This window comes from Bos grunniens, chromosome 10, assembly GCF_055505025.1.
Source record: "Bos grunniens cultivar Pamir isolate PY7600 chromosome 10, Bosgru_T2T1.0, whole genome shotgun sequence".
NCBI lineage: Eukaryota > Metazoa > Chordata > Mammalia > Artiodactyla > Bovidae > Bos > Bos grunniens.
Window position 1 is genome coordinate 28,183,108 of NC_141174.1, and position 16,933 is coordinate 28,200,040.

The window sequence follows — 16,933 nt, forward strand, 5'->3', positions numbered from 1 at the left end:
AATATTCAGGGTTGATTTCCTTGAATATTGACTGGTTTGATCTCCTTACAGAGCAAGTGACTCTCAAGTCTTTTCCAACACCACAGTTTGAAAGCATCAACTCTTCAGTGCTCAGTCTTTATGGTCCAACTCTCACATCTGTACCTGACTACTGGAAAAACCATAATTTGACTCTATGGACCTTTGTCAGCAAAGTGATGTCTTTGCGTTTTAATATTCTGTCTAGATTTTTCAGAGTTCTTCTTCCAAGGAGCAAGTGTCTTTTAATTTCATGGCTACAGTCACCATCTGCAGGGATTTTGAAAGTGAAAGTGAAAGTCGCTCAGTCATGACCAACTCTTTGTGACCACATGAACTATACAGTCCATGGAATTCTCCAGACCAGAATACTGGTGTGGGCAGCCTTTCCCTTCTCCAGGGGATCTTTCCAACCCAGGAATCAAACCGGGATCTCCTGCATTGCAGGTGGATTCTTGGAGACCCCCAGATAAAATCTATCACTACTTTCGTTTTTTCCCCTTGCCATGAAGTGATGTGACTGGATGCCAAGATCTTAGTTTTTTGAATGTTGAGTTTTAAGTCAGGTGTTTCACTCTCCTCTTTCATCCTCATCAAGATGCTCTTTAGTTCCTCTTTACTTTCTGCCATTAGGGTAGTATCATCTACATATCTGAAGCTGTTGATATTTCTCCTGGCAATCTTGATTCCAGCTTATGATTCATCCAGACCAGCGTTTCACTGATGCACTCCGAATATAAGTTAAATAAGCAGGGTGACAACGTACAGCCTTGTAGTACTCCTTTCCCAATTTTGAAACAGTCAGTTGTATCATGTCTGGTTCTAACTCTTGCTTCTTGACGTGCATATAGGTTTATCAGGAGACAGGTAAGGCGGTCTGGTATTCCCATCTCTTTAAGAATTTCCCACATTTTGTTGTGATCCACACAATCAAAGACTTTAGCATAGTCAGTGAAGCAGAAGTAGATGTTTTTCTGGAATTCTCTTGCTTTTTCTATGATCCAGTGGATATTGGCAAAATATTTGATCTCTGTTTCCTCTGCCTTTTCTAAATCCAGCTGCTACATCTGGAAGTTCATGTATTGCTAAAGCCTAGCTTGAAGGATGTTGAGCATAATCTTACCAGCATGTGAAATAAGTGCACTTGTATGATAGTTTGAACGTTCTTTGGCATTGCCCTTCTTTGGGATTGGAATGAAGACTGACCTTTTCCAGTCCTGTGGCCACTGCTGCATTTTCCAAATTTGCTGGCATGTTGAGTACAGCACTTACAGATGGTGGCTACTGTTGGTTAATAAAATCTCAGATAGAAGAGGAAGAAAAGGAGGTTTGGGAGCAACGGTAGCAGATTTACTCTTGGGCATACTAAGTTTGAAGTTCCTGACAGGAAATTCAAGTGGAGATCTTTAAAAGGAAGTGGGATTTATGGGTCTGCCTCTCAAGGGGTATCTGTGTTTGAGTTACAGGCTTTGGTATCATCCTCACAGATTTGGCTGTTAAAGTCAGAGGACTGGGTGATGTTACCCATACAGAGTGTACTGAAACCAAAGAGAAAAGGAATGAGGACAGAACTCCAAGGCAGCTAGAAATTTTGCTGTTGACATGTTTTACACAATCGTCTTGTGTCTTACTGGTGCAAAAGATGACAAAATAACTAATCAAGTTACCAAAACTGTGCTAAGCACTTACTCGGCACTCACAAAAATATTCTGAGGTAACTAACCAAGGAAGAGAAAGATACAATTAAATATGTAAGTTCATCAGCTTATTTTGCTGGTGAAAGTTTAGCTGAATTTCTCCAGAGTAACTTTCTTAACTTGTTGCAGATACTAAATTTCATTTGGAGAAAGTTAGGGAGCAAAGTATATTCTTCAAATTTGGAGAGTTCTGAAGTTTTTTTTGGAACATAGCTAACAGGGTGATGTGTTTGATTTTCTGGTACCTCTGAGGAGAGAGTAATACTTTGATGTGTAGAAATGTTTTTAAAAACCCAAGTAAGACATTAACATATCAAATGTTAAATGATAATAGTCATCATAATATTTTAAAAGATGCAAGGATTCTTCAATATCTGCAAATCAATCAATGTAATACACCACATTAACAAATTGAAAAATAAAAACCATATGATTATCTCAATAGATGCAGAGAAAGCCTTTGACAAAATTCAACATCCATTTATGATAAAAACTCTCCAGAAAGCAGGAATAGAAGGAACATACCTCAACATAATAAAAGCTATATATGACAAACCCACAGCAAACATTATCCTCAATGGTGAAAAATTGAAAGCATTTCCTCTAAAGTCAGGAACAAGACAAGGGTGCCCACTTTCACCATTACTATTCAACATAGTTTTGGAAGTTTTGGCCACAGCAATCAGAGCAGAAAAAGAAATAAAAGGAATCCAAATTGGAAAAGAAGAAGTAAAACTCTCACTATTTGCAGATGACATGATCCTCTACATAGAAAACCCTAAAGACTCCACCAGAAAATTACTAGAAATAATCAATGACTATAGTAAAGTTGCAGGATATAAAATCAACACACAGAAATCCCTTGCATTCCTATACACTAATAATGAGAAAACAGAAAGAGAAATTAAGGAAACGGTTCCATTCACCATTGCAACGGAAAGAATAAAATACTTAGGAATATATCTACCTAAAGAAACTAAAGACCTATATATAGAAAACTATAAAACACTGGTGAAAGAAATCAAAGAGGACACTAATAGATGGAGAAATATACCATGTTCATGGATTGAAGAATCAATATAGTGAAAATGAGTATACTACCCAAAGCAATTTATAGATTCAATGCAATCCCTGTCAAGCTACCAACAGTATTCTTCACAGAGCTAGAACAAATAATTTCACAATTTGTATGGAAATACAAAAAACCTCGAATAGCCAAAGCGATCTTGAGAAAGAAGAATGGAACTGGAGGAATCAACCTACCTGACTTCAGGCTCTACTACAAAGCCACAGTTATCAAGACAGTATGGTACTGGCACAAAGACAGAAATATAGATCAATGGAACAAAATAGAAAGCCCAGAGATAAATCCACGCACATATGGACACCTTATCTTTGACAAAGGAGGCAAGAATATACAATGGATTAAAGACAATCTCTTTAACAAGTGGTGCTGGGAAATCTGGTCAACCACTTGTAAAAGAATGAAACTAGAGCACTTTCTAACACCATACACAAAAATAAACTCAAAATGGATTAAAGATCTAAACATAAGACCAGAAACTATAAAACTCCTAGAGGAGAACATAGGCAAAACACTCTCTGACATACATCACAGCAGGATCCTCTATGACCCACCTCCCAGAATATTGGAAATAAAAGCAAAAATAAACAAATGGGACCTAATTAACCTTAAAAGCTTCTGCACATCAAAGGAAACTATTAGCAAGGTGAAAAGACAGCCTTCAGAATGGGAGAAAATAATAGCAAATGAAGCAACTGACAAACAACTAATCTCAAAAATATACAAGCAACTCCTACAGCTCAACTCCAGAAAAATAAATGACCCAATCAAAAAATGGGCCAAAGAACTAAATAGACATTTCTCCAAAGAAGACATATAGATGGCTAACAAACACATGAAAAGATGCTCAACATCACTCATTATCAGAGAAATGCAAATCAAGACCACTAGGTACCATTTCACACCAGTCAGAATGGCTGCGATCCAAAAGTCTACAAATAATAAATGTTGGAGAGGGTGTGGAGAAAAGGGAACCCTCTTACACTGTTGGTGGGAATGCAAACTAGTACAGTCACTATGGAGAACAGTGTGGAGATTCCTTAAAAAACTGGAAATAGAACTGCCTTATGATCCAGCAATCCCACTGCTGGGCATACACACTGAGGAAACCAGAAGGGAAAGAGACACGTGTACCCCAATGTTCATTGCAGCACTGTTTATAATAGCCAGGACATAGGAGCAACCTAGATGTGCATCAGCAGATGAATGGATAAGAAAGCTGTGGTACATATACACAATGGAGTATTACTCAGCCATTAAAAAGAATTCATTTGAATCAGTCCTAATGAGGTGGATGAAACTGGAGCCTATTATACAGAGTGAAGTAAACCAGAAGGAAAAACACCAATACAGTATACTAACACATATATATGGAATTTAGAAAGATGATAACAATAACCCTGTGTATGAGACAGCAAAAGAGACACTGATGTATGGAACAGTCTTATGGACTCTGTGGGAGAGGGAGAGGGTGGGAAGATTTGAGAGAATGGCATTGAAACATGTAAAATATCATGTATGAAACGACATGCCAGTCCAGGTTCGATGCACGATACTGGATGCTTGGGGCTGGTGCACTGGGACGACCCAGAGGGATGGTATGGGGAGGGAGGAGGGAGGAGGGTTCAGGATGGGGAGCACATGTATACTTGTGATGGATTCAATTTGATATTTGGCAAAACTAATACAATATTGTAAAGTTTAAAAATAAAATAAAATTAAAAAAAAGATAATATGCAGTTGACACAAGATTTAATGCACTCAGATACAACTTCCTTTTTAATATAGTGTTTTTTATTAAGTACTACTTGAATTTGAAGCTACTTTCTTTTCTGCCTTCGGTTGTTCGTTTCTTTCTATAAGTCAAGGTAAAGTGTAGGAGCTTGTTTCTGTGACTACTGATTTTTTTGGTCATGACTCTTTCTAGGTCTTAACTACACCCTATTCAGTTTTTCTTTCTTTGTTAATACAACTGGGCAAGAACATGAGGAAAGAGACTATAGAGAGGAAAAATTTCTACCTTAGCACCCCAAATCACTGAAGATGGTTTTTTCCTCTACCTCAAATGGAGAGTTCCTATCCCTTGGACAGCTCATCACTTTTCATTTTTACTCTTGATGAATTTTCATTCCTGTTTCTTCCCATCTGATTTTTTTCTTTCTTTGCTTTGCCTTTTGTTATTGTTCTTTATCAGTCATCCCTAATTTATAAGGCTGATTCAGATACAAAACTGCTTTATGTCAGATCTTAGGCCTTGATTTCAGAGAACATGTGGAAATAACAAGGTTTTCTACAGAGATATAGTCTATGTGTACTTTTAGGTTTTCAAAGACTGACTGAAAAGAGGCACCAAGTTAGCAGAAAGACAATTTTTCCAGTTGTAGTCAGAATCATGTAATTTGCTCAGCTTGAGTATTTGATTTGCTGTTAAATTTCAGGTCCTTTCACTTTTCCCAACACATATACATTTTATCCTATTTCCACTAGGCCTCCTAAATTTAGAGCTGATCCCCAGTTTCAAGGATTCTGGTGTCTGTGTAGGCAATTCATCAGTTTTCAACATGCTCTGACATTCTACTGATTGAATTCAGCTTCCACTTGCATCTGTGGTTCTGACTCCTTTAGAGTCAGTGTGCTCCCGATATTCAGAGAGAAAGAATGTGTCTGTATCAGTACAAAAATACATCAGGACATGTGATTTCATCCCCATCTATCCAAGGTTTACTGCTCCTGAAAGTACAAATGAAATAAAGCAAACAGTCGTTACTCACTGCTTTATAGAAAAGCCCCAATGACGGGGCTGAGATTAAAGCAGAGCTCTACATAGAAGAAACATCAAACTGAAGCATGTGGGGTGTCCCATGCCTTGCTTTGTCGGTGTTGCCTTTCTTCTCCTACTCTCCCTGCTCCTCCTTTTTCTCTTGGAGCAGTTTTGGATTGCTTTAAAAATTCAAGTCACCATCTGAAGAACTGGGTTATGAATGTTTAAAGAAATAGAAGACAAGGGTTTTTATTTTGAACCATACGCTATCATCACCTGGAAAGATTTTGAAAGTACAGATTCTCTGAATTTAATTTAATACACAAAATGAATTTAATTATTTTCTGGCATAGGGGTCTAAGCATGAGTATACTGTATTTTTAACAACTTCTCTAGATGATTCTAGTTTGTAGCCAGATTTAGGAAATACTGAACTCAAGAGTGAGTTCATCTCTAGAGGAGACACCTTATATTATTCCAGGGTGCTGAGTGGGACCAATTTGTCTATTAGCACAGAGTGTAGCACCAATAACACTTTTAGGGGTCCACCAGGATGCCTGAATTTCTACTAGCAGTTGAAGGAAAAAAATGAACTTTTAGGTAAAAAAATAAATAATTAAATGTTCATCTTTGTAATAACACTGTTAAAATAAAAATATAACTTTAAATAAAAATATAAATATTAAACAAACTATATTTTTATTTAAAATGTAATTTTAAATAAAACATATATTTATGTTGTATTTATATTTAAATAAATATAAAAATATTAAATAAAGTATAATTTTTATTTTATTATTTTTAAGGAGGAAGGGGTCCAGGAAGGCAAAAGTACTGAGTGCCCGTAAAGGTCCTAATGCAACCTGGCACTGAGTTTATTTTCTAAGTGTGTTTCTTTGTGCTCAAACTACAGAGTGTGTAAATACAGATGGTATAATACTAACATTGAGTATGAAGGAAATTTTCATGTTTAACACAGTGATGTTGGAATGAATAGATCTGTGGTTGAAAGGTGAAGGAGAAGCCATGATTCTGTAGGAGTCTTTATATGTAATTCTGTGTCTCAACATGAAACTTAATCTACCTGCAGGATAATTTGTTGCTAAGTAATTTAAGATCTCATGGAAAAAGCATTACTGGGGTACTGATAATGAGCATAAATATGTAAAAATCTTTATAAATAATTCTTATAGCTCCCAAGCTTAAAACAATAATTATAATGTACACCTAAAGAGAATATCAGTGATTCTTTCATGTTTCAAAATAGCAATGATTATATTATATGCTTAGTTTTCAGTTGTGTAAGTTGTACATATGAGAGACTTCAGGATAAGTCTCAAACTTCAAAAAATGCTAGTTTACTTATTTTGCTTTGTTGCATATAAATTACAGGCCAAGAGGTATTTTTGTTTACATCTATTTGTGCATTGACATAAATTTAGTGCATTTATGATTTTATAATTTGAACTTGTTGACTCCTACTTTCTCGGTCCCGTTAGTCTTAGGGACACTGAATAGTTGAATGTATAAGATGGTAAAGCTGCTGAAAATATTGTTCATCAAAGTCCCACTTACAAACTCCTTAATACACAGGTTTACTCAGTTATAACTTCATTGGTGGCATGAAGCAGAGGTCTTCAACCTGCTTTTTCAACTCCTTTACACAATGTCCATGTTCCAGGTTCTGGACGGAAGTGCTAAGTCCTGTGTCTGTTGCCTTTTCCCAGGGTTGCCCAGACCTCTGCTCTTGCACTGCCATCTGCTTTTTCTCATTGTCTCTTTAATGAGACCTAATCAGAATAAGTCAGGGTTCATATAAACTTGCATGGAAAATTGTCAATTTGTCAAAAAGGTATGGAGAAACAAACCTGAGTATTTAGAATTTTTTTCTAAAGGAAATTTGCATCTGGGCAGGAAATCCAATATTCTTTAAATCTGATTGAAAGGGAAACAGAGGAAAGCAGGCTATAACATTTATAGCTCTGATACTGTTGTGCCTGTCATTAGGGCCCTGGTTGAGTCCCACGCAACAGCAAGATCACCAATAGTGGGGCCCTGAGGTTCAGCAAAGCCTTTAGAATCAAAGTTATGCTCCTTCAAATCCCAAATATGTAAAGAATGGGTAATGGTGAGCCCTGCAAATAACAGCTGGCCAGTCTGTGAGATGTGTGATTCTAGGCACTTCTGCCCAGTGAATGTGCAGAAGGCACTTCCAGTAGTGGATGTCCAGCAGTGCTGTGGATCAGTGTTGGTGTTGGAGGAGGTCATCAAGAGGATGGGACTGCCAGGTGTTCCTTGAGCTGGACCCAAGCAACTGGAAGCTCCTCACCCCCTCCCTTGTCCTTAAATGTACTTTCTGCCCACCATGCCCATTGTGGGAGCCATTTTCAAGGATACAAGCTTGAGAGAGTTAGCTGTGGTTGAGAACATCTGGACTGTATACATGACTGAAGCCAGTTAAACCTCTGTATAAACTTTTAAGATTTGGTGGGTGGGTTCTGAAACCTCTGGTTTTGTGTTTACCCAATGAAACCTTGTAAGTTCCCTTGCCTATGAAAACTGCCACCTGCTGATCTGGCGTGGTCTGCCTTTCTTTGGTCTCTTTCTGCCCTCCATGTGTGGGCACCAGTTTCTGAATGAGTTGGCCACGGGAGAGGAAGTCAGAGGGAATGGCAGACAAATCAACTTCGATAGAGTGATTGGATTTGCAGTGACTTTGGACAAACCTTGATACAACTCAGGAGAAGAGATATAATTACAAAGCATGGCTGGCTTTGAAACCAGTGGTTTGTCTGCCAGAAAATTTGCATTCATTACTAACTTTGCAGAGACGTCCGGGTCACTTATAAATGCATTTTGTCTCTTTTAGGTTCTTCAGCTGGGATCAGATATCCTTCCTCAGTATAAGCAAGAAGCGCCAAAGACGCCACCACACATTATTTTACACTATTGTGCTTTTAAAACAACTTGGGATTGGGTGATTTTAATTCTTACCTTCTACACCGCCATTATGGTTCCTTACAACGTCTCCTTCAAAACGAAGCAGAACAACATAGCCTGGCTGGTGCTGGACAGTGTGGTGGACGTTATTTTTCTGGTTGACATTGTTTTAAATTTTCACACAACCTTTGTGGGACCTGGTGGAGAGGTTATTTCTGACCCCAAGTTGATAAGGATGAACTATTTGAAAACTTGGTTTGTGATCGATCTGTTGTCTTGTTTACCTTATGACATCATCAATGCCTTTGAAAATGTGGATGAGGTAAGTTTCTTTTCTGTTTTTATTTTTTTGGTACTTTAATCACATTTTGAGAAAATTAGGATAAAAGGAGTTTATAAATAACCTAAACTTCTTTATAGTCACCACTTTCAACCTTCATCCTACTAAATACCTGCCATAAGTGATCATATTTTATTACTTTATAATTTTTATTCAATCTTTAAAAAATTTCTGGTTGAAAATACTAGGAAATGGCTGTGGTTGGAGGTTGTGTTTGAAAGAGGAGAAGAAAAGCCACAGCCTTTGAAGTCAAATATGGTTTATGAACTGGACAGTTGATTGAAAGATAATGCAATATATGTATTTTTTGGGGAAAACAGTAGCAGTTTAAAGCTCTGTGCACCCACAAATATTTTGACTCCTCCCCTCCAGATACATAGGTAGCAGTACTTGTGTTAACAAAAAAATCCAGGAAGCTTTTATGGTAGAGAAATTCTTGAAGTTTTGCCTTTTTGGTTTCTTTCTTTTTTTTTTTTTTTTTTAATAGTTTTTGCTTTAAGTTTTGCCTAATCATTTGTGGTTAAAGACTGTATTAGATGAATTCTGATATCTGGTCTAATTCAAGATTTTGCTTATTCAGTGTCATCTGCACAATTAGAAATTTTTAAACATATGTAATGTTTTAATGACCATTTCATCCAAGGCTTCTTCATTTCTAACTTAGTTGTGGATGATTTTCAACTTGCTATACCAAGGATGTATATAAATGAATCAATATAGAATGTATCTGTTTTTAAAATGTGTTCATAATAATAATTACAAACTTAATTTCCCTAAAGATTCTACTCTGTCCTCATAGACTGTTCAGATAGAAAATTCTCCGCTACATTGTTGTCATTCTGTGTGTGTTGGGAGGTAGATTGCAATTTTTCTTCAGGATCTTTTTCCATAAAGATTTCTGCATTGAATCAACTTTAATGATACCAAAAATATTTCCAGAAAGTTTAATATAGACATTGTATTTTGATGCTATACACATAACTATTAATTTAAAAATTCAAGGAAAAAAGAATCATAGTAATTTGTTTCTAATTTTATTTTTATTTATTTTTTAAAATTCCACCTACATCAAGTTTTTAAGGTATATTTCTATCTTATTTCCCTTCTGGAAGTATTGATGGGGATTAATTTTGAAAATGCTGATCTTATGATAAGAAGATAGTAAGTAGTATTTATATGTTCACTTACTAAATAGATTAATATATTAAGATCAATGCATTAGGATTTCTATTATTTAGAACATTGGCATAAAGATTTTAATACAAATAATCAAAAGATTGGTTTAGTTCACAGAAAAGAAAATAAATTAGATTGCATAATAATAAAAGCATCTAATATACTATATAAATATATACCGATATCCTCAGACTTATTAATATTAAGGAAAATGCAAAGTAAACTTATAGACTATACTGACATACCAACAGTTATCACACACACTGGGTTGGAGAATATGGTGTCTGAGAATGCGTACTGCTCAGATCTCCCTTCATGGAAACCTGCTGCATGAAGCACAGGTAGGGGCTTCCTGGAAGTGGCTCCTGGTTTGGAAAAGACATTCTTTAGCATCCCTTTCAAACCCAGCATTCAGTGATATCACACTGTCACCCTGGTAGCTTGAAACTGGCCACGATGGGAGTATTTACACCCTTAAAATGGCAAATGCTATGAATAAAGGCTTAAAAAAAACCTTTCTATGGCATTAGTTGTTAATCATTTAGCAATATACCACTGAATACAGTTGACTGACACTTGCTGTGGCTTTCTGATCTGCTGCACGTCACAGTTCAAAGCTGTTTCCCCAAGGCTACATTCAACCAATGACTAAGAATAGTGGTAATATTATGATTGGGCTTATCAGGTGGCTCAGTGGTAAAGAATCCACTTGCCAAGCAGGAGACGTGAGTTTGATCCCTGGGTCGGGAAGATTCCCTGGAGAAGGAAGTGGCAATTTAGTATTCTTGCCTGGAAAATCCCATGAACAGAAGAGCCTGGCTACAGTCCGTGGAGTTTCAAAGAGTCAGACATGACTTAGCAACTAAACCACCACCACCAATATTGTAATTAGCCTACTCCTGCTCAATGAAGAACTCCTCTGCTGAGCAACTTTTGCCCTGGAACTCCCCATTTACCTGTGCTGTGATTGAGGCTCTTTCTACACAATTCTTCCTTCCATCTTCATAGGTTTCAGACATGCATCGTGGTCTGAAGACTCCTCCCTCCTTTCTCCTTCATAGGCATTTATCTCAGTGAAAGTCTTGCATATCTAACCCTGACTTGGCATCACTCGGTAAGGGATCTGAATTGATACAGTGATGGTGTGAAGTCTCTTATACATTGCTCAAGGGAATACTGGTAAAACTTACATGAAGAATGATTGGCAATATCTAATTTTTAAAAGAGAAGACCCTAGAGGCAACCACTTTCAGATTAGGGGATTCTTTTATATTTGCTTCCATCACCAAAGAGCAAGACTGTGTACTTACTCCTTTTGGTTTTTTAGTTTGGGACTTGTCTTTGACTTCTCACTATCAAATTGGAGGTTTCAGCCTCTTTCTCCCTGCCCTCACTGTATCCATGCACTTATTTCCATCACCTCATTCTCACAGTATAGATATATCATCCTTTTGGTTCCATAAATAGTGTTTATATCATTATGTCTACAAATATGCTATTTATGACTGAAAGTGAAAGTAAAAGTTGCTCAGTTGTGTTTGACTCTTTGTGACCCCATGGACTATACTGTCCATGGAATTCTGCAGGCCAGAATACTGGAGTGGGTAGCCTTTCCCTTCTCCAGGGGATCTTTCCAACCCAGGGACTGAACCCATGTTTCCCTCATTGCAGGCAGATTCTTTACCAGCTGAGCTATAAGGGAAGCTCATTTATAACTGAACCTTCAATATATTGTGATTACTTTTCCTCTTCTGCACTTTCCATTTTCCTGAGAGTTGATAATTGTCTGGTTTTATCATTTGCTTTCTTTTATGTACTCATCACTCACTCAACCATTAAACTCTATGCCAATTGTCTAAAGCTCCCTTCCTTGCATCGATGCAAGCAATATCCTATCAACATCATTTTCTTAAACAGATCTCTCGTCATCCTACTCTCCCACCTGATGGATAGTTTGACTGTCTGTAATATTCTAGGCCATTGATAATTTATCCTCAGATTTTGAAGGGCGTGGTACCATTACAGTCTACCTTCTAATAATTCTCGTAAGAGACTTTGAGGCATCGTGACCTATTTTCTCTTTCTGGAAATTTGATATATCTTCTCTATCTAGGATTCTGAATCTTTCCAGTACTATGCTTTATTGTTAGTCCATTTTCATCCATTTTGCTGGGCACTGTCTGGGTAGTCTTTTTCAATCTGGAAAAGCATGTCTTCTGTTTCAGTTTTTTTTCTTATGATTTTTCTCCATCTCCTTTCCTGTTCTTCTCTTTTCTCTCTCTTGTTGAAATTCCTTTTATTCTAATACCTACTAGACTTTTCTAATTTTTTCCCCCTCTTTCCTTATTTTCCAATCCTTTATCTTTTTGCTATACTGTCTGGAAAATTTTCTCAACATTATTTTCCAACTTTTCTTGTAACTAATAATGCCTTTATTTTCCCCTTAAAGTTTGCTTGGCCTGATACTAAGAGCTAAACTAGCACATGTATATTACTTGATATATGTATTTCTACTGCTGCTGCTAAGTTGCTTCAGTCGTGTCCGACTCTGTGCGACCCCAGAGACGGCAGCCCACAAGGCTCCCCTGTCCCTGGGATTCTCCAGGCAAGAACACTGGAGTGGGTTGCCATTTCCTTCTCCAATGCATGAAAGTGAAAAGTGAAAGTGAAGTCGTTCAGTCGTGTCTGACTCTTAGCGATCCCATGGACTGCAGCCTACCAGGCTCCTTCGTCCATGGGATTTTCCAGGCAAGAGTACTGGAGTGGGGTGCCATTGCCTTCTCCGATATGTATTTCTAGCATTTAACTTTTCATCATTCTAGATCGTTATACTCTAGTTGTATCTTTTGTAAATAGTCTATACATTCTGAGAGTTTCTCTAACTGGGAAGTTTACATTTCCCAGTAACTAGTCTGTTTACATTTACTGTAATTAATTACTTTTTGCTTTAGGTAGAGCATCTTATTTTCCACTCTGAAATGTGTTTTAGTCACTTTTTTCTCTCTTTTCTACTTTATTCTTCTTTTCTGCCATTTTTTGGAATGACTGAATTTTAAAAATCTTCTGGATTCCCTCTAATAGATTGGAAGTTTTTGTATTCATCGATTGCTCTTAATATTTTTATCTTCAGTATTTGACTTATAAGTATCTTTGCCCTTCTAAATAAATCGTTGGCCTCTGTTTGCCTTCTCATTTTTCAAACTAGTGTTGTTTTACATTTTGGTTCCACATTTTTTTCAAGTTTCTCTTTCAATTATTGGGTGGCTTCTTTAGGACTTGGTTTATTGTGAGCCTTTGGGATGGTGACTATAGATTTCAGTTTCCATATCTGTTAAAAAAAAAAAGGGAAGGGATGCTTGACTTTTTTACTTCACAAGATGTTTTTAAAGAGTCAATGGAAAAACAGATATGATTTTTGTTTGTAGAATTGTGCATGTTTGAGGGGATATTATTGTTTTGCTTGTGTGTGTCTATTTCCTCAGCTTGGTGACAAGCCCTGTGGTGGTTAGGAATGTGTTCCATCTCCTTGGCAGTTCTTCACTGCTTACTGCACATTGGTGACTCACCAACCTGAAGCAATAAAGTGTTAGTAAGGTTTTAGTAGATTGTACAAGGACATAAAACAAAATAGAACTTAAAAATGAGGAATTGAGCTACTGGTAGCTTGGGAATAGGAGAATATGAGTCTGAAGATCATAGCTTACTCCTTTAACATGATACGGTACAAAATAATTTAGGATGTAATGACATTTTCATATTAAAGAGTGTCTCAGATGATATGCTTTCTGAAGACAACTTGATTTACTAGGAATTCACGAAGTGGATATGTCATTCTTTAAAAGAACTGTGAGGCTGGGAAGATAGTGTCCATTGAAAGAAAGAATTCTGTTTGAAAAGAAATAATGTCAATTTCCTAGATAATATAATGGGGGTAAAAGACATTATCACAAGGAACTAAGGAATCAAACCAAACTCCTTTGTAGTATTTGAACACAGCTCTGGGAGGTCCAGGGAGCTTGATTTCTGAGAGGTTAGGGGGAACTGAATGATAAGACATCATAGAAATATGGGGCAGCTGCAGGTGACAAACAGTTTGGTAGACTAAATGGAATTAGGAAACATGATACTTGGGGAATTCAGGGGACAATGAGTGGTATTAGTGGCAAACACAATAAACAAGGTAGAGCAAACTGAAATTGGAAAAGTGATCACGAATGCACTGTTTCAGGAGACAGAATGATTGAGCCAGAAACTGCTAGGTGGAAATATTACAAATATTTTTAATTTCCAGAAAAGTTTAAGAAAATCATCTTCTAAATTATAATTTTTCTTGATTTATGCTTGTCAAATGGGCACATTCAGTTCAGTTCAGTTCAGTCGCTCAGTCGTGTCTGACTCTTTGTGACCCCATGAACCGCAGCACGCCAGGCCTCCCTGTCCATCACCAACTCTCGGAGTCCACCCAAATACATGGCCATCGAGTCAGTGATGCCATCCAACCATCTCATCCTCCGTCATCCCCTTCTCCTCCTGCCCTCAATCTTTCTCAGCATCAGGGTCTTTTCAAATGAGTCAGCTCTTCACATCAGGTGGCCAAAGTATTGGAGTTTCAGCTTCAACATCAGTCCTTCCGAAGAAAAATGGGCACATACATCATTTTATTTTAGCATATCTGTTTATATAGCAAATTTTTATCTCTGATCTAGATATCAAAGCAAAAAATTGGAAATCAAAGCTAATTGTATTCATATATTTATTTTGTCACTTTTGAGAAATTTCAGGCCCTCCATTAAGGATATATTGGAAATTGCTATTTAATATAATTTGATCATCATTACTTTTTCATTAAAACCTTTAGATAATTAAAAATAATGTTTGAGTGGTATAGGAGAGGATTTCATAGTATTTGTTTTTAGTTTTACTAGTTTTAATCTTAGAAATATTCCCAAGTCACCTTATAATTATTGATTTTTCTTATTAGTGTGATAATAAGACTTTTTTAAAGAGCTGTTTTAGGTTCACAGCAAAATTGAGAAGAAGCTACAGAGACTTCCCATAACAGAGGTTGCCCCCACACATGCATAACCTCCCTGTTATCAACACCCCCCACCAGAATGAAATGACATTGACACATCAGGTTGTTCAAAGTCCATAGTTCACAGTAGGGTTCACTCATGGTGCTGTGCATTTTATGGATTTTGACAAATGCATAAGGGCATATTGTAGTATCATGCAGGGTAATGTCATTGTCCTAAAACTCTGTGCTCTGCCTCTTCATCCCTTCTTCCTCCTAACCTCTAGCAACCACTGATCCTTTTTACTATCTCTATAGTTTTGCATTTTCCAGAATGTCATATAGCTGGACTCCTACAGTAGAAAGCCTTTTCAGATTGACTTCTCTCACTTAGTAATATTTAAGGTTCTTCCATGTTTTTTCATGGCTGATGGCTAATTTGAGTGCTGAATAATATTCCATTGTCTGGACATATCAAGTTTATTTTTCCATTCACCTACTACTGAAGGATATTTTGATTGCTCCCAAATTTGGTAATTATGAATAAAGCTGCTATCAACTTTTGAGTGTAGGTTTTTGTGTAGGCAAAACCTTTTGGGTAAGTTATCAGCTCGTTTGGGTGAATATCAAACAGCATGGTTGTTGGATCATGTAAAATATATTTAGTTTTGTTATAAGCTGCCAAACTATCTTTCAAAGTGGTTTTCACCATTTTGCGTTTCACCAACAATGAAAGACAGTTCCTATTGACTCACATTCAGTTTTTAGCATTATTAATGTTTTTGATTTTAGCCATTCCAGGACTTGTGATATCTTGTTTTAATTTGAAATTTTCTAGTGATATATGAGGGGACTTTCCAGTTGGTCCTAGTGGTAAAGAATCTGTCTGCCAGAGCAGGAGATGTAAGAGACGTGGATTCAATCCCTGAAGCAGGAAGATCTCCTGAAGGGGCATGGCAACCCATTCCGGGATGCTTGCCTGGAGAATCCCATGGACAGAGGAGTTTGCTTGGGCTATGGTCCACGGGGTCACAAAGAGTCAGACATGACGGAAGTGACTTAGCATGCACACACAGTGATATATGAACATATTTTCATATGCTTATTTGCCATCTGAGTATCTCCTTTTGTCAAGTGTCTGTTCAGATCTTTTGCTCATTTTTAATGGGGTTGTTAATTTTATTATTGTTGAGTTTTAAGAGTTCTTTGCATATTTTGGGTAATATTCCTTTATTATTTGCACATGTCTTTTGCAAATATTTTCCTCTAGTCTGTGGCTTGTCTTCTCATTCTTTTGACAGTATCTTTCACAGAGAAACATTTTTAATTTTAGTGAATTCAAGTTTATTATGTCTTTCATGGAGTGTACCTTTGGTGGTATATCTGAAAATGATTACTCAAGGTCACCTAGATTCTCTCCCATGTTATCTTCTTAGAGCTTTACAGTTTATGTTTTATGTTTATGTCTATGATCTGTTTTATTTTATTTTTTGAAGGGTATAAGGTTTGTGACTAGATTCATTTTTTTTTCCATTGGCTGTCCATGTGTTCTATCAAGATTTGTTGAAAAATGATCTTTTCTTTATTGTATTTCCTTTGCTCCTTTGTCAAAGGTAAGTTGACTATATTTATGGGGTTCTGTTTATAGGCTCTCTATTCTGTACCATTGATCCATTTGTTCATTTTTTTTTTCCACCAGTACCACCCTGTCTTGGTTACTACAGCTTTATAGCAAGTATTGAAATTGAGTGTCTGTCCTCTGACTTTGTTCTCCTTCAGTACTGTGTTGGCTATCTTGCACATTTTTTATTCCTCCATATAATCTTTACAATCAGTTTATTGATATATACAAAACAACTTGATGGAATTCTGATTGAGATTACATTGTAGCTTTAGATCAAGT

The 16,933-nt window shown here is 36.8% G+C and overlaps 1 protein-coding gene across 6 annotated transcripts in view; it reads left to right on the forward strand.

Annotated features, from left to right (window-relative positions):
* Positions 1-16,933, forward strand: part of KCNH5 (potassium voltage-gated channel subfamily H member 5) — a 496,645-nt gene that overhangs the window by 173,013 nt on the left and 306,699 nt on the right. For all 6 annotated transcript variants that reach the window (XM_086318923.1, XM_086318924.1, XM_086318919.1 and 3 more), the window contains one exon: positions 8,430-8,822. In XM_086318923.1, the coding sequence (XP_086175049.1) occupies positions 8,430-8,822 (393 nt within the window). The remainder of the gene's footprint in view (positions 1-8,429; positions 8,823-16,933) is intronic.